At 30.3% G+C, this 25,089-nt stretch overlaps 2 protein-coding genes across 6 annotated transcripts in view; both read left to right on the top strand.

Annotated features, from left to right (window-relative positions):
- LOC111626722 (CD109 antigen-like) overlaps positions 1-25,089 on the top strand; it is a 73,257-nt gene that overhangs the window by 23,677 nt on the left and 24,491 nt on the right. The window lies entirely within an intron of this gene.
- On the top strand, positions 16,878-21,356 carry LOC111626704. Of its 5 annotated transcripts, XM_023370187.1 has the most exons (6): positions 16,878-16,972; positions 17,370-17,713; positions 17,795-18,085; positions 18,163-18,382; positions 19,760-19,870; positions 21,275-21,356. In XM_023370187.1, exons 2-4 carry the CDS (start codon positions 17,442-17,444, stop codon positions 18,182-18,184), a joined length of 585 nt encoding a protein of 194 aa, XP_023225955.1. In that variant the 5' UTR covers positions 16,878-16,972; positions 17,370-17,441; the 3' UTR covers positions 18,185-18,382; positions 19,760-19,870; positions 21,275-21,356. The 5 variants fall into 5 exon arrangements, with proteins under 5 accessions (XP_023225955.1, XP_023225954.1, XP_023225958.1 ...); XM_023370186.1 differs by lacking the exon at positions 21,275-21,356 and having other exon boundaries at positions 19,760-19,952; XM_023370190.1 differs by lacking the exon at positions 21,275-21,356 and having other exon boundaries at positions 17,370-17,723; positions 19,760-19,952.

Raw genomic sequence — 25,089 nt, 5'->3', positions numbered from 1 at the left:
TATTACGAAACAAAAACCAAGGCTGTATAAATAAAAACTTAAGTGTTAAAATTCATGAAAATTGGTTAAAAATATTATAATGAAATGTACTAGATTAATACAATTTATAATAATAGAATGGTAAAAAAGAATTATTTAATGAAACAATGTTCTGTATTAACGTCATATGTAAATTAGATAATAAGAAAATATGCAGAGTAAACTTTAAGAGAAATAGTGATTTATTGTATAAAAAAATTAAAAATTTTTTTGTAATTTCCTTAGGGATTTTCAAATGTTTGTCGATTAATTTGTTAACTAGTATAACTTACGGCACATAGTGCTATATGCAAATTGTCGGATCAGTCGACGAGGTGGCAAAAAAAGACTTTTGAAATTTGTAAGTTTTAGTTTTTTAAAATCTGCAGAGTTTATCTTGTTTATGTAATAAAACGTAGAAAAAGTTTTGTTTTTAACCTGTATAGTTAAAATTGTGATAAAAAAATTGATAATGAAAATGTTAAAAAAACCTAAGTGTAGTCCGATTTCTACTGTATGTGCAGTGTCCATGCTGAAATGAGGTATGGTTTACAAAGAATTTATGTGAGTTTTTTTGGTTTTTATTTGTGTCCTGTTAAATATTTTTATATATATTTAGTTAGCTGAAGAGGGGCTGATGCCCGAAACGTTGATGTATGGAAAAAACGTACACTGGGCTAGTTGAATAAAAGATTCAACTAGCCCAGTGTTGAGAAAAACGTCACTTCATTGTGCCTGTACACAATAAATATTTTATAATGAAAATTCTTAAGCAATTTCTTTAATGTAGCGACACAATGTTATGTATTTGGACTGCTAAATAACTCTATAGGAAGAGTTGAATAGGGGTACAATAATTATAATTATTTAATATTTTTAAATGGCGTAAATGTAATAAAAAGTAAAAGACGTAGCAGAATTTTTCGAATTTCGTTCGGTAAATTGAGTAAATATTAAATGTTTTCGGTATATATTTTTAACGTATGGTATATGTTTCATCGGTATACCATGTAATTTTATTTGTGTTCATTTTTAGACTAAAGTGATTGCATTACAAGCGTTATCACAGTATTTAATAGCATCTAAACCCAGAGACATATCTCTAACGTGCAATATTTCGACGAGTCATAACAAAGAATTGGTGAAAACGGTGAAAATTAACAATGAAAATGCCTTTGTCCTTCAACAATTAGAGGTAAGCAAAATATTTGTATAAATTTTAATAAATCGATATAGGCCTATTTTTGAAAAGCTTCGTCCATGTTTAATGTCTTCTTCTATATCAATTGGACCCGTAGTTTATAATTTTCTCTATTTTCAGCGGTCTTAAGAATTTTAAGACAAGAAAACACAACGGCGATTTGCTGACATGGCAAATCGCCGGTGTGAAATTTAACCCCTATTTTATTTATGCACACATTATGTAAACCCGGCAAGCTCCATATGATCATCCCTATGGTGTGAAAATGACAAACACGAGTGTTCAGTGGTTTTAGCCATCCGGCCATTAGCTACTATCATAGGGAAAATTGCTTAGTGTCTGTGACATATGTACCGCTTTTGGTTTTCCGGTGAAGTATTATTTAATGCTGTTTTCTTAAGTTATGTTTGTGGTTATAGCTTCCATTTTCACTTGTATTCAATTGTTCTTTCATTTAATTCAAATATTTTCGATTATTCTCTCAACATATCAAGAAGCAGTCTATTAATTGCACAGTTTTGGAGCCAATTTTGACTCTTTTTGTTTACATACTGTGCTTTTTACGACCTCTTTCTTATGGAAGTCACAAAATGTACCTACAAATTATAAAGTAGGTATATTTTCAATAATAAAAAATTTAAAAAGTTTTTTGTACAGGTAAAGAAACTAAATGGAATCTTATATGTCAACGTGAGTGGAAAAGGAGTTGGATCATTATCAGTAAAATTAAGATATAATGTAGCAAATGTTGGATATCAAATATGCAATGTAAGCATTTTTAACGCAAATTTATTATGATATAAATAGATGATTTTAAATTTCAATTATGAGATTAAACGTGTGAATTCAGAAAAGACTTTGGCTAAATTTGCTTATTTATGTTTATTAGTACAAAATTACTGTACGTGTTTCTAAAGTAAAGGAGCAGTTTTCAGTACAGAAGAATGGCATTCATTATGAAGAAGGAAATAAAACAGGTAATATTTTGCAGTTATCCTAAGGTTAGCATGTCAGATTCAATTTTGAATTTAATTTCGTTTATCAAACAAAATTTGTCTAAAACGTTAGGATATACCGATTCATGGAAAATTACCATAATTTTGAACACTTATGAAGCAAACACTATAAAAGTATTGAAATAATGGGCACTATCCTATGTAATACGTCTCATGTTAGGCATGTTCTAAAGTTACTTTTTACCTTATTATTTTTTATATGTGCTGTATTTATACACTGGCAGACCTAGAAAAGGTATTTGAACGCCTTGCAATTCAGCAATTAAGAACTCCTCATTTAAACTATCTTATTTGCGTTGTGCAGCTCACACCGCTGGCACACGCGGAATGTACCCAACATCCGCGGAAATACAAAGGTCGGCAATATGTAACGCAGAATCGCCTATAACTCATCAGTTTTCAAAGGCTTAATCATAAAAGTTAGTGGGTAGAAACTTTGGACCTTTGTCTTTAGAGAACTGTCACTCAATGTAGGATCTATTGGTTTCACTACATACATTCAAGGTTGATTCTATGACATGAAATCACGTTGGTAAACTCAGCAGGTTGATATTCACACCACTTCCTCACACATGCAATGAGTTCTGTGCCACTCAGAAATACTGTCCTAAGTCGATGTGCCTACAGACGACCAAATACAAAATCTGATGGATCCTAGTTCTGAGCTTCTCGAATGATAAACGATAACTGTCTTTGTTAATGGTGGCAATTTCGAGATAGAGATAGAAAACCTCTGTTACCTACCGGTGATATAGTAGATTGTCTATTTCACCATCAATTACTCGTCATTTGCATAAAATAAAAACAATTGTTAATGTTCGCTTGGAAGCGAAAAAATGTGAATTCTAAATACCGAATTTCATGCTTAAAACATTACAAATGAAAATGTTTTGTGTTTCTGCGTTACTTCTTAACCGACTTTTAAATGTTTTTAGCACGCATTAGAACTCTTCACTATGTTGAATGGTTACTGAATTTTGATTTTCTAACATGTTTAACATATATAAATTATTATAGTTACTATAATAATTTATATAATTCTCCGTAGTGTATATTTGTCTAAAAATATGTTTATTTATATTTTTTTATATTTCGTAATTACAAATGATTGAAATACAAACAAGATCCAGAAGTATACAGATCTGAATGCCTCAACAGTAATTTTCACAGTAAACTTACGCTCAAAGTTGAAATATGTAGCAAGTAAGTATAAAAATCTGTATAATTTATTTTATATAATGGAATACTTGTAGAACATGTATAATTACAAGAGTTACAAATGTATTTATTTATACATGCTAGTAATCTACCACAGCTGTTGTCTATTTCAGATAGATTGTAACCACACACATTAATTTCTATGCAAATTGACACATGCTTATTCAATTTAGTATACCTACGATGCGAATATACAGGTCAACCATTCCTAGAATTTCCAAATCAAGTTTTTTTTTTACCGTTGTACAGTAATCGTAATGTCTTCAACCGTTGGCAAGTATACTGTTAAAGGTAGGCGGAAAATAAGTCCACAGACAAAAATCTTCTAAAATCCACCAATAAAATAAATATAATGCTGCTTAAGACAAAATTCATGCCAGAAACAGTAAAGTTAACAAAGAATACATATGACTTCAGTGAACAGTTTATCCATTTAAATCAGTTATTCCCAAACTTTTTGGATCCTCCGTCCTCTAGGTTACATAAGTTTAATTCCAATGCACCTAACCGTATTCTAAAACTCTAACTCACTTTTTTTTCTAAGAAAGCCGCGTAGATATTCTTACGAAAACATTTCTACGTACGATATCTCACATTTTCTGCCTTAACCGTACAACATTCTCCACAATTGGACACCATTAATTTAAACGTAATGTTTCTTCTTATCCGTTTTAAAAAAGGAAAGGGAAAGATCGTCAGTGACCCGTACTCTCGGCTATGAAGATTGTTCAGTATTTTGACTCCAGAGACCTTGCTGTCCACTTGCTTATTTTTGCCTCCTAAATTTACTTACCACCGTCTTTGGGAAGGAATGCATTAAGCATACAGCATATTATATCAATAGAAACATTTATCAGTTACAGTCTGATTTTGACATTATTTAGTAACTGTCCAGGACAGTCCATAAATAGTTTTATTCCCTTCGACAACAGTTCTTGCTGTTAACTAATCTGTGACTAACTAATGTGATGTGTAAATTGAAAACCCGTTATGAAAGTGCAACACATAAATGTTAACATGAAAATACAGCATAGTTATATTTGATGGGATTCGAGTTACAAAATAAGTTAATTTCTGTTGAATAAAAAGGTGTAAAATGATTATTTATTCTATAATATCGTTGTATATCAAATTTAAAGGCATGGAAATTAGATGGATTTTCTTCTAGGTTATCACTTTTACCAATAATTATCAATATTAAACGATGATAGAAGCTTGCAGATGGAAAAGTTGTCTGTGTAGATAGAATATACGAAAAGTGTAAAACTAAAAATAAATTTCTCTACAATAATAAAACCAAAACCAACTCACCTTATGCATTAACATGTTTCTGCAAATTGTTGCATAATTGACAAGGCAACATCTGGAATTACTAACAAGGCATAAATTTTGGAAAAATTTCGTTTTACAGCATATTTAATGACACTTAAGTCCCACTCAAACCAAGAGCGCACTAAAAAGATTAATCATCGTTATTTCATTGTATTTACAATGTGTTACAGTTAGTACAGCCGTAAGTTTCTAATCGTAGGATTTTCAACAAAAGATTTTTTAGGAATTCTTTTTTCGGTACCAAGATTAGCATACTTATGAAATTCGGCAACATTTTACTTGTTCCTCAGAGACACAAAGAAAACTTACAATAAGAAATATAGTATTAATGCTATCTATTATAAAAAAAGTCAGCGTTATTAATTTTAAATAGTCGCAATTATTTAATAAACATAACTTCAGTTAAAACTTTATTTTTTGTAGATATCTCTCCAGTGAAGATTCAACCATGACTATTATTCATGCTGGAATATTCAGCGGATTTACTCCAGTTAAAGAAGATTTAGATAGCGTGAGTAAAGTAAACATTCTTTAGGCCTACTAAAATGCTCTATCATTTTCTGGCCATCTTTGTATCGTAATTAAATATAATTTCGAAATTTTTATCTTAATTTATGACTGCCATAAGTATATGTCATAAATCATTAGGAACGTAGAACTAAGGAAAATGAAAGATTACTGATGCTTGCTGCGGTTCGTGTGTCATTTTCCATGGGTACTGGAGATTTAGTGAGGCCCAAAATCGAAACTTCTATACACGAAAACTTATTCAAACACACTGGGTTTAATCCATCTAGAAAAATTTATTTGACTGGGAATTATAATCATATCCGAGCTCGTACAATCACCCATCAGCTATATGGCAGTTTATTCACTAATAATTATCGTATATGCTGTAAATACTAGCGAGGTTGCGGCCGAAGTTTTCATCTCTCAAACGTGAACGTCGAACGTCGAGCGTTTCTATCTTGTAAGCAGCGCTCGACGTTTGACGTTGCCGTTTTAGAGAAGAAAACTTCGGCCCCAACCTCTCTATTAAATATATATACGACGTGCCAATTTTAAAAATTTCTTTAAAAAGCAGTATTCCGATATTCATTTACTAAATTATGAAATGCAAAAATATATTTTAGATTAGAACTAAGAGCTGGCTTCTTTCGTATTTGATAATTACTTAACCGTGCATTGAACTATGTAATGATAGTACAATGTATTAAGTATTGTCAATGTGATACTACAACAATTTATATGTATAATAACACATATTACATTAATGAATTAATACTTATATGTTTATCATAATTTTTACGTAGTACATAATGCTACAAATTGACTTATAATTTGATAGTAAAAGTGTTGAAATCTTTAAAGTAATAATGTACATTTACATTTATTTCAGATAGTCAATGATTATAAAAATCCCGTTGATAGATACGAAATAGAAGACAGAAATGTAATATTCTATTTAGAGCATGTATGTATGAATCTATAAAGGAATATTTTAGCTTTTGTGCTTTTATTAAAATATGCGTTGATATCGTTATAATTTTTTTAAAATAGTATACTGTAATCGTATGTGAAAATATTAAATTGAAAAAAATGCAATTTTACAGGTTTCACATAAATCTCCTGTTTGTATTAACTTCCGTGTCAGAAGAGATTATATTGTTGGAAATGTGCAGTCAAGTGTTGTTAAAGTATTCGATTACTATAAAAATAGTAAGTGATTTGGTTTTCGTATTAACCAACTGTTGTTTTTTCCAAATAATTTCAGGAAATTATGTAAGATCGTTCAGTATGAAATAACTTAATATAAAATTAAGAAGTAAATAAATTAAATATAAAGCACATGCCAATACGAGAAAACGTAAGCTACACCTCTAACAGTTCTACACTCATGAAAACTTCACACCAAAAAAATTTAATTTTCAGAACCACACCATAACACGTGAAGTAAACCGTGTTTAATACGGTTTACTTCATGTGACTATTAAATATTTTACCCCAATTTAAATATGGGTCAATTTCTCACAAAGCACATTTTCTTGAAGGTCTTCTCTTTTGCAGTTTTTTCTCGTGTTGCGTTGCTTATTCCATATTTTCTTCATAAAAAAGACGTTATTTTTTCAACTTTTCTAAATTTATAGTTTAATGTGTTTTTAATAATTTAAGTATTATATATTAATTCATGTGTTATCTTTTTGCAGATAAACATTGCACTGTATTCTACAGTATTAACAACATTGAAGCATAGTCTTCATACTTGCAACAAGTGAAAAGATACTAATGAAAAATATTGTAATGTGTGATTGAAACATGTTTTCATACAATGGAAACTTTTTGTTTTAATTACTTTCAGATTGCACTAATTCATGATGATAACAGAATAATAATATCAATAACAAAACTAAATATTTAGAAAATGAATTAAAATATAGTTAAATAAAAATATAACGGACTAACTGAAAGTAGCGTAAATATTATTCTCTTTTTAGTATGCGAAGACAGGTATAAATTTGTTTAATAGATGATCGGCATAATTTTATTTTTAAAGTAAAAATATGTTCTACATCAGTGGTTCTCAACCTTTTTTGTTGATGTACCCTATTAGCCTATTAGTTCTTTCTCAAGTACCCCTTATATTTGTGCATGTAAATTTTATAATTACTGCGTTAGATGTATACAGCCCTTATAACTGAGCGCCATAAAAACTCTAACTAACTAGACCTGTGGAATAAATAAATACATTTCAGCTAGCTATATATAATATACTTATCAAATAATAACACAAGAAGTGTTAATAATTTACCGCAAACCGATTAACATATGCCATTTTATAATGAAAGTTAGATGTACCCCTTCGATTTATGCTCGTATAAAAGTTATTTTAAACAAATAACTTTTATACTAACAACAAGCAATTATCTACTGTGACATCGTCACAATGCTCAACCGCATTTTTTACTCATATTATTAATTTATNTGGTTCTCAACCTTTTTTGTTGATGTACCCTATTAGCCTATTAGTTCTTTCTCAAGTACCCCTTATATTTGTGCATGTAAATTTTATAATTACTGCGTTAGATGTATACAGCCCTTATAACTGAGCGCCATAAAAACTCTAACTAACTAGACCTGTGGTATAAATAAATACATTTCAGCTAGCTATATATAATATACTTATCAAATAATAACACAAGAAGTGTTAATAATTTACCGCAAACTGATTAACATATGCCATTTTATAATGAAAGTTAGATGTACCCCTTCGATTTATGCTCGTACCCCTAGGGATACATGTAACTCCAGTTGAGAACCACTGTTCTACATTAACTGGGTACCATTAATTCGAAGTGAAAACCATATACATTTTATATAAAATAAATTAATAATATGAGTAAAAAATGCGGTTGAGCATTGTGACGATGTCACAGTAGATAATTGCTTGTTGTTAGTATAAAAGTTATTTGTTTAAAAGATATAATAACAGATTGAACTACAGACAGTTTTATTTATTGTTGTTGTCGAAACCGTGTTGTTATTTATGTTTGTATACTGTAATGAAGTGACCTTCTTTATCAACACTTGAAATACAATAAAGATTGAAAACTTGCCAAGTGTTGATAAAGAAGGTCACTTCATTGTGCCAGTATACAAACAAAAAAAGTTTTATTTATTATTAATAATAGTATAAAAGTTACATTTTGAAGAAAACCTAAAAACAGCTGGGAAACATGCAACACATTGCTAGAATTTTATATTTATTAGAACATTTTTAACTATTGTACATAACATTATTTCATCAAATATGTAGGTACTGTAGTTCCTACCAGCAAAATACGATACGTGCGGTTACATTTGTGGGGGCCGAGGGGGGAGAAATTAAAAAAAAACTTTCGACGAACGATTATATGTGATATGTATCGTCATCGTCTCCCTTGCCGTTTGGATTGCCGAGCGGTAACAATCAACGACATGTGGAAGCAGTTGAGTCAGAGATAGATGCTTCGTTTACAAACAACACAACCGTTTATTAAACACGAAAGAAGCTTACAAGATTACTGCGATCTTGGAAGTTCTGCGGCGGCTGCGGCCTCTGGGTCTTCCTCTCCTGTGGTTCCACGATAGTCCCATTTTGAAGGAGTGTCCCTTGTTCGAGAATGAACAATTCCATCACGTCTCGACGACTCCGGGACGATGCGGTCGACTTCCGTTGATGGAAAGATGTCGATCCGAGGTCGGGAGATGGAGACGAAAATGGGTGCGAGACACACACACAGCAACAGATCCGTCACTTGGAACTTTCGGGAGAAGAAGCCTTCGCGACCTCGAATTTCCGGGGTTTTATCTGTTTTTTCTCAGATTCCCCTTTCCGATCGGTCTCCCGTCGTCACCTGATGACAATTCGAAACCTTTCGGGGGCGCGGGAGAGGTCAAAATCGAAGTTTAATTCGATCTCCAACCGGAAATGGTCGTCGGACTTACTTTCTTCTATTGTTTAAAAGTCGTCTATTGTCTAGCGTCACGTTTTCATAAAATAAAAAGCTATTTCTAACTACTATATATTTTTTCTTTAAAATAATTATTTTCCGCGAATTTTAGTGAGGGTTCGGACCTGTCCAGACCCTCACACATTTACTAAGAACTGAATTTACTACAGTTAATAGTTATCGTTAAAAATGACAGCACACGCTACTGATACAGAAAATATAATGATTTAGTAAGCAGTTTGCCTCGGCCAGTTTCAAACTCGTGATTTTAGAACGTTTTGAGCTATCTATTTATCAATTACATCACTTTTTATAATTCATTCATTTATTTTATTACTAAATGATCGAAAAATTTACCTAAATCTGTTGTCTTTAAGTCAGATAAGTTATACAACCTACAAACGACGAGAAAGTTGATAGTTTTAATTACGGATAATGCTAGTCACATATTAAAATCAGCGAAAATACTGTAGGTCTTATACCCATATTTAATTTACGTAGTCAGTTGGCTGAATGCTTACATAGACTTAATAAAGCTACATTCCAAACCGTGGAGAAACTAACAGAATTGGTTATACAACCATTTATTTAAGTACCTCTGAGAAAAGAACTTTTGTTTCGAACACTTTTCTCAGCTTAACCAGATGATAGACTGTTCTTCAGTAAATTCAGCTACTTCCCACAGTTTAATAATATAATGCCTTTCAAAGAGTTGTTTTTTTTTGTTCATGAAGTTTTATTGGAATGTTCTGTGGCAGATGAGCATAATCAAATTGCTATCGGAATGTCTGACGGTTTTTGTATAGCTTATATGCTTTAAAAACTTTCAATAAAAATTGCAAATGTACTAATTTGAGGTAAAGAGTTACAATTTTTATATCCATTCAGGATTGCGTTTTGGAGTTAAAAATTCTAGAAATAGTTTTATACGTGCTGCTATTTTTTTTTAAATAAGTGACTACATATTAATTACTTGATGCAATTGTAGACAATACATTTACAAATAGTTAGGTATATACCTTATGTTATCAAGGAAAAACGTTTCATACTTTTTTATTTCAAAGTACTGTTAGACACATTTTTACTGCTAAAATCTCTCATTGCATATCTTTTCTTTATTCATCACACCACTCACTTGAATCAACGAAGATAATGTCGAGTAAAGTCCGCTAATCACCTAAGAAGTAAAGCGATTTTTATGTATGTGTTTAAATTCACAATGATATTTCAATGTATTACTCACCCTTATTACAAAATTTCTTTTGACGTAAAAGAAACCACCTATCGAAATTCCTAATGGGTTTCTTCCATATCTTTTCATAAAATTGAGTATCTAAGAATGAAAAAATTTCTTGATCATAATTCAAATAATTAGTGATAGAAATATTTTATTTCAGGTCGTAGTTAAAAATGCTAATGTAGCTCCTACGCAAAAACTCTTAAGAATATTAACTTAATTTTGAATTTTTAGGCAAAACCTTCTGACTGAAAAAACTTAAAATTCAAAAAATATAATAATAAACTTACCTTCAACTTGAATAATTGTGATAAATCTGCAGCAAACACTTTTTCCATAGAAATGAAATCGTCCTACAACTAAAAAAATAAATGTGATGTTAAAATCAGAAACATGTAATTTAACAAAGTAAATTACAGCCAAATTATAAAAGGCCGTGCTATTTATTCGTTTGCTCGATTCGTTTTCTACAAATTTGTGGAAAAAATGAGAGTGGTAAACTGAATTAATTAGTTTTACCACTGTTACGTTAGCACCGTTTAAGACATAGAATCACCTAAGTAAAGTCTACTTATTGTGACTCTATGTTGTAAATTTAATTTTAAATTATTGTTGTTTACTAGAAAACAAAAAAAAACTGAGTTTATCTTTGATATTGCTTCCTGTTTGTGACCAATCAATTAATATAAGTTTAATATTAGAAATCTTATAAGGTAATAATAAATTGAAATAACCAGTACAACTGTAGTTTTTTTTAGTAATAAACATCAAAATTTGATGTTTCTATATGTATTACTTATTATAAAATAATATAAATAAGTGTATGATATTTTAAATTTGTACTCACCAACGAAGTGAAAGCAGACAATTTCCAACACACTGCAACAAATGCAAATACCGAAATTACAGAAATACACGAGATGACAATACGTAAATAGAATTCCATTTTTACAAACAATCCAGCATACAACATGAAAGAAGTGATGTAAACCAAATGAGTATAAATAAAGGGGAGAAGAATCTTCCATTTTTCATTTAAGTTTTCGAAGAATTCCCAAATTTCCACGTGTTTTTCGAACATGTCTTCTACTTGTTCCTTTAGAGAGTAACTTCTTATTTTCAGTTGAGTTAACTCTTCAGAAAGCTTAATACATCTTTCACCAATCAGAAATAACGTGACTCTAAATATTAAGATTAAAGAGAAAATTTGACCCGCACAATAAATCAGCAATACTGTATGAAACACGGAACAAATGAATGCTTCTGTGTCTGTTCCGTTTTGTCTTTTGATTTCAAGAAATAAAGAAAAGTACGATACGATGGGTAACGTAGTAAATATCCCCATCATTACGAAGAAATCCACTAATAAATATTTATTCAGCGCGCTGACATTCTGCAGTTCTTCATAGTAACTGCTTTTCACACAATGAAATGAAAGTTTATTCCGTTTTAATAGTGTAAATTGTCCAGCAACGTATTCTATAAGAATAAATGTTATTACTGCTGCAGATAATGCGTAGTCATTAAATATGCGAAGTACTCGTAAAGCGTAAATATCGGGTTCGTAAATTCTTATTAAGCACAAAAATGCTACAGTCCAAAGAAATGTTTGAACTAAACTATTATAAATATTATATAAAAATGACAAAATGTTCGTTCTTCGTTCTTCAGTTTCCTGCTTGATGCACTGACAAGGGATGAAGATGTGTAAACCAAATAATTTTGCTGAATTTAATATTGGGAATAAGATATACGCCAAGCAAAAAAATTTATCTGAAGACAATGGCATGTTAGATTATTTTACTGATTGCTGTTATTACTTTTTCGGTTCTTCTGTAAAAATGATGGAGTATATTCGTGCTCAGGTTTATAAATTTCCTATCTTAATTTCGCAATGAACGTAAAGATAAAACGCTTTTACTTTGCCATTATCTAACTACCTGATATTGACTTACTTTAAAACCCTTTAATGGACTTATCCACTTACTTTAAAAGTTTATAATGGTTATAGATGTGTAATATACTAATGCATTTATTCTCTGCACAAACTCGAAAGACTAGATTTAATGGATAATAAATTTTAGTAACGTTAAAACTGTTGATCATTTAGTGCTATTAATAGAAAATGGGTATTTTATATAATCTTAATTACATTTATACACGCAAGTCATGGATAATAATCTTTTCGAATGCTAAAATTAGTACGCAACATTTTTACCTTAAAAGAATAAGCCTTTTCTATTTCATAATAGTTAAAAAAAAATATGTTTTAAAATAAAACATAGTAACGGATCGCGCCATAAAAATTTTAAATGTTGTCAGGAAAAGTTAAACAAGGTTGTTGCCGGTTTATGTAATTAGGACTTAGTTCTTGTACTTTCAAAACATCAAGGTTGGATCAACTGCGTTTTTCGGCCAAAACACTGAAAAAATTACTTCCTGCTGGTTTTGCGCTGATTACGTATATACAGAATATTTAAAGCATATTTATGTCTAATTGCAGATAATACAGTAAAAATTTTTATTATGCCCACAAAATTTCCGTAGACTGTAACGATTAAAACACAAGGACAAAAGTTATAGCCCTGGCAATTTTTAATTTATGACTACATTTCTAAAAGTGGGTAAAAGAAAAACTAATAATAAGATTATTTGAAGCTATATAACATAAACTACGCATGTAAAAAGTACAAAGTCGAAAATACAGTTCAAGTTCCGTATTAATTAATAAATAACCCAATATATCTTTTAGTGTATGAAAAAGCAATTACTGCTCTTTACATTTAACAAAATTCATTTTTATTTCAATAAAAATTAAAATGTTTATATTAATATGATTTTTAAATACTAATCACAGATTATAATGGTACTGTATGACTTTAATAAACTGGCAATTATGGCAGCAGTAATGGCAGATTATAATGGTACGATATGACTATTTAGTGAGTATCAATTCTTATATAAATAACGTATCAAACTACTATATTTTTAAACATAAATCAAAAAGATTATTTTCAGGTAACATACCGTACCGACTTAATCAAAAAGCAGTAGTCACAGAAATGTCGTGTTACAAAGTATAGAGACAAAAATACTTTGAAATTGTAATGATCAGGTTACAATATGCACCGATATTCTGGTTTTAGACACATCCTGTTGATACGCGAATAAATGCCTTTTCTGTTGTTAAAGTTGAAGAGAACATGTTGTAAATCGTAAGCACAGATCGAACATGTAATTTTAGGTTATCCTGTGTGATTCAGAACTTCTGCTTCATTGTGTCAACCTGGAAAGTTGTAGCCTAAATTTTATCCATATAAAGTGAAGTACGAAACAAAGATACATAAGAACCTTAATGTGAATACAATTATAGCATATAAAATTACCGTATTAACAATTTTGTTTAAGATAGTTAATAATTTACACCATAAATGTATAAAAATTATTCTATATCACGTTTTTATTAATCTCAGAGACTTCCGTAATCAAATCAATATCATTTCGTACTTAGTTGAACCACTCACGGGCTTGTTAGAAAAGGTTTTTTCAATGGTGCATATAGAGTAGATAAAGTGAAAAAGAAACTTATGATAAATATGCGAATATCGAGCAGAAAGCGTTATAACAGTTTTTACTACGCATGCTGTTCAGCTTTACTCGGGAAAAACCTTCAGAAACAGAAAACAAATACGCTCATGAGTGCAATACACTAATATCGTATGTCTTAAGTTTAAGTTACATTGACATATTTCAGTTTATGCTTTTTTTTGTATCTGAGCACCAATATGACTTTTCAGTAGTATTCACAATCATGGGTGTCAGTTTTTTAAATGTTGAGGTATGGAATTTTGTGACAGCGGGACCTTGCTTTAACAAAATGGTGATGCATTGCTTAGAGTTAAAAAACTTTGATTCTTTGGATTATGTAAGAGTTCCATTAGTCAAAATCCAAGAAAAATTTGTTTTCATACAGAGAGTAAGTGCCTTGGCTTGCCTTGCACTAAATTATAAATAATTTTTTCAATATACAGAGGTATGAAATTCCATACCTTCGAAAAGTGAGTTATGGAGTCTTCCATATTTTTCTTAGTTGAAACGATACCCCTGTTCACAATGGATTTGTCAAATGTACGACGAAAGTCAAATAGTAAGAGACAGAGTCTATCTCTTACTATATTTGTGTCAGAACCATATGTATTATTTCTGGGGTTCATCTCTTAAATTCAATCCAGAGTCTGTCAGAGGGGCAGATTAATAAACTCTGAATCGAATCAGATAAAAAATAAATAACTGTTTACTGTGTTATGAACGAAACATACGGTCTTAATTCAGTTTATTTTCCCGAAGATTCGGATTAAAGATTTTTTCTTAAGTATTTCTTCATGTCTATACGAACACAGATTAATTACGCGTATTTACTGCTGATGGAAACAAAAAAACATAGCAGTGCAAGCTTAACCAAAATTTTAATGTCGTCATTTTCGTACATGAAAAAAAAAAAAAAAAAATACAATAGAGCGTCGATTATCCGAATAAATTGGGGACTGGGTTTGTTCGGAAAATCGGTATTTCAGATAACGGATTATGTACAAAAAATGTATTAATTTATCCCACGTTGAAACTTTTCTCTGTTGCGTGTCTCTTCGCGTTGAATTTTCGTCGATGTTAAGCCTAACGAAGACTATTGTATCATTAAAAATTGTTTTTTTATTTTGTACAAACAAAATAAATATATTGAAAAATATAAAAACAATAAAAAATTATACTTCATAAGTTAATTTAGTATCAAAAACGTAAAATATTTGAGTAGCCCAAGACATATGCAAAGATTGCATCGCTACAGCACTGGCAAAAATTTAAATTTGCCGACTGGAATTCTTTCAGATAATTGACATTTCGGATAATCGACGCTCTACTGTACATAGAAAGTATTTACTTAGAAAATACCCAAATGCACTACAAACGGCGAAAGTAGGTAGCAAGTATCGTGGAACATACAATATGGTTAATTTTTCGATTTAAAAATTGCCTTCTGTTTGAGAAATATCATTTACACATTTTACTGAAATTCAAAACAATGATAACCGCGACTGTTCCTGAACCATTTTTTGAAAAGTTATTGAATAAAAACCATACTAATTCTGAAGCACACTTCGATAGAAAAATAATGTCTAATAAATAACACAAAACAAATGATTTTATTATCTATGCCAAATTTAATGAAGATTTTTGATTGCAAATAATGACAATGCATAATTTCTGGATCGAATTTCTCTATACCCATATAATATTTAAAATGCCATAAAATGTACTAAAATAACATAGGGATACAGGGTGCGATGTATGTATATTTTCATTAGTGAATGTATATAACAATATGTTCATGTCATCATAAAACACCGAAATTAGAAAATGTCAAGGTAAATGTCGACACATACGAAAGACCTTCGGTGAAAGATCGAATATTTGGTTATATTATTAATGTTCCATTAGGTTAAGTTAAGTTTAGGTTATATTTAGGTTAAATTAGGTTAGGTAAAAAATGTCCCTGAGAGAAGCAGCTGCAACTAATTTGAAAAATGAAAAATGCAAGGCCTTCTTTAAGCCCCTCTTCAGTGATATACTAAAAAAATTAGAACACTCATTAATGTAACAATTTATCCAGTGCAGATTATATCTTTTGACATAAAAACTATTCTATCATACCAAAAAAAAAAAAGATTTTACACAATTTTTTCTTACAAATACTTTTGCAACGCTAATATGACACTTCTGGTTTTTTTTTACATTATTCACAAATACTTAATCAATAAACATAAATACACCATATCATTTAACATATAAATATTTTTATCATATAATCAAAGGAAGTTTTTTCTACATTATCTTTAAAATAAGCGTATATCATATTATATTAAAACTGTTAACAATCTTTAAAAATTTCCGAAGATACATTTTTAATCACAAACAGCAGTAGAGTAATTGTAATTATAGTAACTATAATTATAGTTACAGCTAAATATTGCCAAAAAATTAGTTTACAGATTAAAATTTTTGTTTCAAATTTTTACTTCAATTTAAAACTAAACATTTTTTAAATTGTTGCAAAAGAAGAAGAAACAAGAGCAGCTTATTCATAAATATAAACATATGCTTATGCATTAATAATATATTCATGAACAGTGTTTAAATATTACTTTTCTATAATGCAGAGCAATTAATGTTCAACACTTGTAATAATTTCGTTGAAACAGTAATAGATAAATATGCATCGGATACTTTAAAAACTATATGTATTTTCACTACGACAGCTTAAACGTCACGCGGTAACGCAAGAATTTTTGCAACAATAGATTTTCCATTGTTCGAGTTACTTTGTCGAGTAGTATTTTTCGAACGAAAAAGACGTTTACGATAGTTTGTGCGTAATTTCTCGAAGAAAAGTATGATAAAAATTAATGTAAATAATATTTTGACAGACTACAGAATATATTGTACAAATCTAAATATATNATTACTATGGTTATTGAAATATTGGATGTAAATGGGGTTTGCTTGCAAAACCTCCGCTGACGAAGTCGCGGGTAACAGCTAGTATTTTTATAAAAAGGGGAATTTCCGAAAGGGAAATTTGTCGATTGGTAATCATAAGGTTCTTAAACTTAATTAACAGCGAAAAACTAGAATAAGAAATTAATTTTAAGATTAATTTTCATATTTTAAACTGATTTGGAATAAAATATATTTTATTGCGTTAGCGAATGTAAATAATAATGAGCATAAATCTGTGAAAAATATTCGCTTCATTATTCCCTGACGCGTACACCCAATTAATTTACGAATTGTTTTTTTCTCAGATTTTAGAATGGAGAGAGTTATGAAAAAAAGCATATGGGCATGAAAATGTGGATAGAAATCCAGAGTTCGTGATGTCTGAGAAAGAACTTCATCCTCCTGACCTCAGCATGAAATTTTCAACTGATTCTGATGATGAGGATGATTCCTCGAGTTGGGATATTGAAAGTTATCAAGATATAGATTATACAAAAATTGTCATCGATTTTGCTGAGGATTATTTCGATTCTAACTTGCAAAATGTTGATAAGAAAGATGTTTACTGTTGTTGCCACGAATATGAAAATCATTATGTCTCGCGTGCTCAGAAATTTCAGCTGCAAGCTGTTAACATTTGTCACAACAGGCAAAAAAGAGTAAATATAAAAATCATACGTATATACATACGTAATACGTATTTTATCTCATTTTCTACTCTCATTTCTAGGTATTTAAAATATATGTGTGAAAAGCAACTTCATCCTCCCAACCTCAGCCCAACAGATTATGATAATCAAGATGAAGATGATTTCTTGACTTGGGATTTGGAATCTTACCGAGAATCAAATTACATGGAAATTGTTCTCGGTCTTTCTGAGGAATATTTTGGCTACAGCGATTTTAATTCGCAACAGGATTATAAACAAAATCTTTTCTTTCGTTGCGATGAGAATGAAAATCATCAGATATCGAGTGCTCAGAAAGTCGAATCGCAAGCTATGAACGACTGTGAAAACAGGTAAGATTAAATATAAAAATCATACGTATATACGTATGCAATACGTATTTTAATTCATTTTTTGTTGTCCTTTTCAGAAATCCGAAGTTATCGAGATAGTTTATTGAGTTGGGACATAGAAGGATACCAAGAAGCGGGTTATCCGGACATTGTTATCGATCTTAGAGAGGATTGTTTCAACGACGATTGTAACTCGCAACAGAATTTAAATAACGATGACTACTTTTGTTCCAATAAATGCGAAAATATATCTTGTGATGAGTCAGTTGAGAAAGTTATTAAAGAGAATTCTAATATGTAAGATTTTCATATTTATTTAATACATATTTATATCTCACATTCTGTATTCTTTTAATATTATGAAAATGAAATAATTTTAATATATTATAGATAAATATAAATACATAATTTATTAAAAAAATTAATATTTATAATATTTAATCTTTATATATTCACTAACATTAAATAAAGAATGTTATTTATTTTTTCACAATAAAATTAACATTTAATTGTAAGTATTTTATGTAGTTATAGAAAACTAATAAAATGATAGATCTAATTATAATTAAATTTTGCTATTTCTTTTATATTTTAATGATAAAGTGTCAGTTCCTTATTGGTGTTAAATTCGATTTTGATAATGATCATTATTTTTTCTTGAATTTGAAATATATTGATGTTGAAATTGAAGAGAAAGATCTAAAGATTTAATTAATACAATATTACGTTTGGTAAATTTAAGTATTTAATATCTGTTAAAGTTGAAATGTTTTCATATTTTTACAAAACATTTTCTATTTATTAAAAGTTTGTCTGAATGTAGATAGTTGTGACCTATCTTCAGTAATTAATGATCTATAAATTTAACATTATCATTTCTTAACAGATTCTGAAGAAGACAAATAAACTGAAAATTCTTGTTTTGTGCGACATACGAATCTATATTATTAAATTATCTATATCTTTGATCCTTAGCAGTTAGCATACAAGTTTAATTTTTTTATATTTCCACTATTTTCGCCTTACTAGAAAAATATAGCATTGTCCTTATCACAGACAATTACATATATTCCTAAATTGTATGACTAGATTTGTTTCAGATAGAATTCTTTACAACTGTTAAGTTGTAAGATAAGCATTTTTATTTGGTTTTTGCAAATTAAGTTGACTTAATACATTATGTATTTGCATTACATCTTTTCTGTTTTGAAGAATCCAGAGCAAGCTGTACAGGCTTTTTTTTCTTACAGTAGAAAGCATATTATATTAATGTCGAACTTTTAAAATGTTTTAAGTGGCACTGTATGATGAAAATGTTAAACAATACTTTCAACATTGTTACCATAAATGAAAGTGTTACGTTAATAAAATCGACAGAGGCTTTGAGGAAAAAGGTAGTATCAGCTTATGAGATGCTGTTTCATTAAAAAAAAACATAAATCAATGTAACATAATTCTGTTATCTACCGAATATCTCTATCTGAAAGGCTATAAATCAATAACGTTCATTGTGTAATAATGTTTGACATATAACATTTTCAATCGTGCAAAAAAGTCGATTCCTTCTGCCATTCAAACGTTCAATTCTATGTTAGTATTTTAATATTTAATTATGAATGATAAATACATGTTATCAATAGTTTTCAATATATTTACATTTTCATTTTCATACAGTAAAATAATCGAGAATATGACATCAAATGTGCATGACAATGGGTCAACTGATCATGCACCAAAAAAGGGAAAGTTCTCTAAATTAAAGAAATTTTTTCGATCTTTCTTTTGGTAAGTATCTTTTACTTATACGTATATATAAAGGAATATTTATTTACGAAGCAGACATAAGCAATTGGACAAATTGCTATGAAACGCGGCAGTTAAATTAACATACTTCTAATTAGATAATGTCATATATACTATTACAAAATATTGATTAAACTTCTATTAATATATTTCAATTAATTTGTGTATACATTCGATTCGAATCTATGAACAACTACTAGTGTTTGGTAGTTAAATTAAAATATAAATAGTATAAGTCAAAACCTGTGTCTAAGAAATACTTCAGTTAATTAGTTCGTTATCTGACCTAAATTATAAGTGTTTCAATGTTACTCTCTAATACAATATTATGTAAAATTGTAGCCTCACAACAGTGCAAAAGCAATAGCATAAATAGATGTAAAAAAATTATTTAGTGACTTTATGTAATATAAGTATAAATTAACTAAGTACTATAATTGGATACATTATAAATCACATGTAGCAGTATCACAAAATTGCTCAATGTGAATCCCTTCCTACACTTGGAACATCGAACATCTCCTTTCGATACACTTGGAACATTGACTGTAATAATGAGGTTACTCCAAAACCAGCAAACATCCATAACAAATCACTCTAAAGTATAGAGAAAAAATACATGCTTGAAGACAATCCATTATTTTCATAGTAGATATGCCAGTGCTCTATCATATAACAATTTAATTTCAATCGCATACATTTTTATCTTACACAATTTAGACATNATATTTTAAAAAAAATTGTAATTTATTCATTTGTTTTATATTCATGCTTTAAAAAGTTGGTTTTTTTAATTTATATGTTGTATATTTATATTTGCAACACGTTTTTTGTACATCTCCTTAAAGATGGGACGTACGAAATCGTAATATCACCGGTTTAACGTTGAAATCGGTGAGAAATATGAAATCGGAAAGCAAAATAAAAATATCGAATATTTTAAAAGATTTTTTAAAACTCCTGTCAACTATACAGAACTATTGTAAAAACATACCAGTAAATTCTTATCGGTTGGGTTAAGTTATAAATCTACTCGTGATTTGTGTAATCGGTTGAGGGCGGACAGATATCTAGCAGGTGGGTGGCTAACAGTTCAGAACCGGTCCCGGATAGAATTGGATGCCTTATACGTGTTGCATCCATCCAAGGTCCTAGGCTTTCACCGGCTAAACTGGGTGAGGTTGGTGCTCTGTAAAGCGCATGCACGAATCTGGCTTTTTGGATTCTGACAATACAGCGATTCCACTCCGCCACTAATATCCGAATATACAATAGCAATCTTATTTTTTTTCACATGTACTAAAGAAATTTGAAATAATGCGGTTATAATAAAATATTGTGCGATTATTTTGGTATAATTAAAATTAATACGTATTTATTTTTTAGAAAATACGAGGGAAGCGGCGCATTCACTTTTTGTCAAAGACAAACTTTTAACAATAATGCTTGTGTCTTTCAATAATACGAGGTAAACTTTTTAAAATTCAATAGGTGCTATTCCACTTAATTTCGTAACTCGTTAAAATACCCAGAGATCCACTACAGGTAGAACCTGGCCTTGAAAATTTGAATCAATATCAGTGTCTAGAAATGTGGAAAATCCCTTTTATTTAGAGTGGGTAACGGAAATTTACACAATAAAATTATAGTGAAAAATACAAAAAAGTGATTAAATATTTTTGTTTTTTCAATTGTCAATGTTTACTAAAACGGCGTATCGTAAAGACAAATATTACTTCGTATTCTTCGTTATAATTTAATTGGCAAATCCAATTTTGGTGCTACGCTCGAGAATTGACAAAAGGGAGCAATAACCACACTCTCTAAGAACCAGTGGCTGAAGATTAGCAGTTTCAGTATTTAAAAACAGATAAAGGACAAGTGTTCAATACAGCTTCTGTTTGAGTTATGTGTAGTCAATTCTTCAGAATTCAAGATACTTGATTCTGTTACTTTTAAGAATATGTACCTTATCGATTTTAATTTTGCTTCGGAAAGCAGGCGAAATGCATTGAGGCTGGTAGAATAAAATTCCAATACTCACTAGCACTAAAATTCTAAACAGGATTCAAGTGACATATCAGCGGGACTGTCCTCTAGAGGACTATGAGCCCAGTAGATAGGGCTGCTTAGTTCTATTTCTAAGGAATACTTTAAATCTACCGGTGGAAGGTTGAATCAAATAAATAATGACGGAGTCTGTGCAAAAGATCGAGTACTTAAAAATTTAATAGCTTTCGAAATCCTACTACACAATTGAGCAGTCAATAGTGCTATCATGATTAAATTGCCTCAATGTCCTTTTTTCCTTAACAATATGTAATTTTTTTTACATATTGTTAAGGAAAAATTTACATATTGTTAAGTGCTATCATAAGTTTGAGTCGAAGTAATAAGAGACTTTTTAATGGCGCAACCATATTCTTCGATGCTACAATGTCAGTTGTCATCTCTTAACTGTTTACCGCCATTCATAAGAAAATTACGGTTCTGTAAGCTTTCTTCGAAGCGTAAGAAAAACAATTTACTTAAATTTAGTTTTGACTAAAGCATTTTATAATGTTAAAATGTCCTTACACTCGTATTATTCAGCACTTTAATTTGGTTACACTATCTATAGGAAACTGCATTCAATGTTATAGAAAAATAATCGTTCCAGTCCACTTCCAAACATCATACATCTTGAGTCTGTGTGACCAGAGAATAGATTTTTCTCTTTTCAATTATCACGCAGCCCAATGCAATTAGTTTTAAAGTTTTTAAGTTCAAAATGTTGCGACTTTTTATACTATTTTTAAGGGATTGTGCGACACTCTCTCTTGTACTGATGAAATCACCTACGTATAAAGCACCATATAACTCCTCAAAAGTCTTTAAAATTTTTCACTATAATTTTTATGCGAACGTGCGATGGGGGCAGCGAAAAGTAAGAAATAGGTTAATCTCTCTCGAAACAGCACTCCTATCTTACGCAAAATCTTAAAATCGTTATTTTTTCACACAGGACCTTTGCCGAAGAAAAATCGTGCGTAATTTCTATCTTTGTCATTGAGATCAATTTGTAAGAACGCCTGCTTTAGATCTTCTGTAAATTGTATGGGGTGAGTTCTAAATCTAACGAAAAGAAGAAAAATATCAAGAATCAAGCTAAATTCAGTATGAAAATTTTCATTCAGAGATAGCCTATATAATTTTCAGAATGATGGGAATTGTCGAAAACTGTCAACTGTTCTAACGTGAATACCAAAAACTGTTTCTAAATATGAATACAGATTGATCACATTGCCATAATTCGTTTGTATACATGAATGGAAGAATTACAGTATTCTTGGATTAATTTGCTTATAAAAGTATATGCACCCCAGAAACTTTGCAAATTGTAAATTTTTTATTACTTAACAATAACATTCAGTTATCGTGAACAATGTTTTTTTTTCTAACATTATTAGCATTTTTTAGAATTATGAAACTTTTAACTCGTGTATTCGACATCATGTCGTAAATTGCACAGTTTTTGGTGGTCTACCTATTATTTTTGAATCAGTTCATTTCTCACACAGAAAATATTCCTGTTTAAACAATCAGCAACAACTTTTGATGATGTCTGTAATATTTCGAGCTACAGTATGTGTATTTTGAAGTAAGATATCAAATTTCTGACACCGTGTGACTATATTTCAAAAATAATTAAACAAATTAGGAAATAACTCTTAAAGAAGGTATTTGCTCAATCTTATAGAAAATATTTTTTGCACTACAATACACAATTACATTGTGATTTCATTCACTTCTCACTAATAAGAGTTGTTTTTTGTAAACAGAGTAATAAAACAATTTGCAGTTAATGACCTTTACAGTGAGGGGTGGGCCAGAGCTCTTATCTATGTGGGAAAGAAAACACAATGCTTTTCCTTCTCTGACCCTAAAAGATAATTTTTATCTGTGAAAGTTAACAAAACCCGACGTCAATTCATATAAGTTGAGATAATGTCGACTTAAAATTTGATATGACTGTCCTTTTACCTGTATATAATACAAATAATAATAATAATAATAAGCATAAAAACAAATTTTTTCAACTCACAAGTATTGTTACATAACATACAAAACGCACATATTCAATAGATAAAATTTTTTGATGCGGAATCAATTTTTTTCGTAATTTTAAATTAATTGGGGTCTGTGAGATCTGGCGCAAAGTTTTCTCTGATTTTATCCACTATCCACAAGTTAGACCTAAACATTGTAAGGAAATTTCACAGTCTAGTCAGGAATTTTAACAGTTAAAACGAAACTTTCAAAATGTTACTTAACAGCGAGGTCTAAAAAATGCACCACGATATTTTCTTTGACTTTTGTTACTAGCAACTTTTTGAATTTGTATAATTCCACTGACTGGGGCTCGAAGCACCTGAACGCTATAAAAACCCCTTTAGTTTGACGACATTCAAGAGACATTGTATTTAGAACAGCGAGTGGCTCAAAGAGATCGATGAAGATAATGCCCAATCGATTTCAAAAATGGTATCCATGACTTCGTTGATGATCAGTTTAATCCTTTCTTGGTTGGTTGTGAAAGACATTCCTTTCCATTTCATCTATTTGACGAAATAAATCTGCGAAAATATGGTTCCCAGGCTTTTTTAACTCTTTCTGTCCTGTGGGCACTAAGAGTGCCTGTTTTTGCAAGCCCGTTATGGGTTCGGTCAGGCCCACAATGGGGCTGCTGGGTGGTGAGGGACGGGGTCCGACATATCCGAACAGACCACCCCCGATAAATTTTTGAGGATTTTTCGACTCGTTCGGATTCGAACTGGGGTCCCCCAGAGCGATAGGCTGCAACCTTGACCGTTCGGCCATCCGGCCGCGAAATGGTTTCCAGGCTGTCTTATAGAAACAAGCTTTCAATGTCCTAACGACTTAAAGACTGAGCATGGCCTATACCTGTCCTTAGGTTATGCCTAGCTGATAAGCATGTCAAACAACATTTTTGAATGACATCAAGTCATTACAATGACATAAGATTAGACAATCACCGCCTGACGAATGCCAACGTGTGACAGAAAAAAAAATTATACTTGACGGCAAGCATTACGATTGCCATCAAGTATAATGTTTTTTTGATGCCCTGTTATAATCAAAAATAATTTTTATCAAGTGAAATTTTTACAGTTAGATGGATAGCATGTAACGTGAGGATA

The sequence above is a fragment of the Centruroides sculpturatus genome, unplaced genomic scaffold, assembly GCF_000671375.1.
Source record: "Centruroides sculpturatus isolate CEXI.00-Female unplaced genomic scaffold, Cexi_2.0 scaffold438, whole genome shotgun sequence".
NCBI lineage: Eukaryota > Metazoa > Arthropoda > Arachnida > Scorpiones > Buthidae > Centruroides > Centruroides sculpturatus.
Note: the sequence above shows the minus strand (reverse complement) of the source record. Positions and strands in the feature narration are given on the sequence as shown.

Coding starts and splice junctions, on each gene's coding strand:
- LOC111626704 (XM_023370187.1), top strand. CDS start 17,442: ATGTCTGAGAAAGAACTTCATCCTCCTGACCTCAGCATGAAATTTTCA. Junction 17,714..17,794: donor GTTAACATTTGTCACAACAG/GCAAAAAAGAGT, acceptor TCTCATTTCTAG/GTATTTAAAATATATGTGTG. Junction 18,086..18,162: donor ATGAACGACTGTGAAAACAG/GTAAGATTAAAT, acceptor TGTCCTTTTCAG/AAATCCGAAGTTATCGAGAT.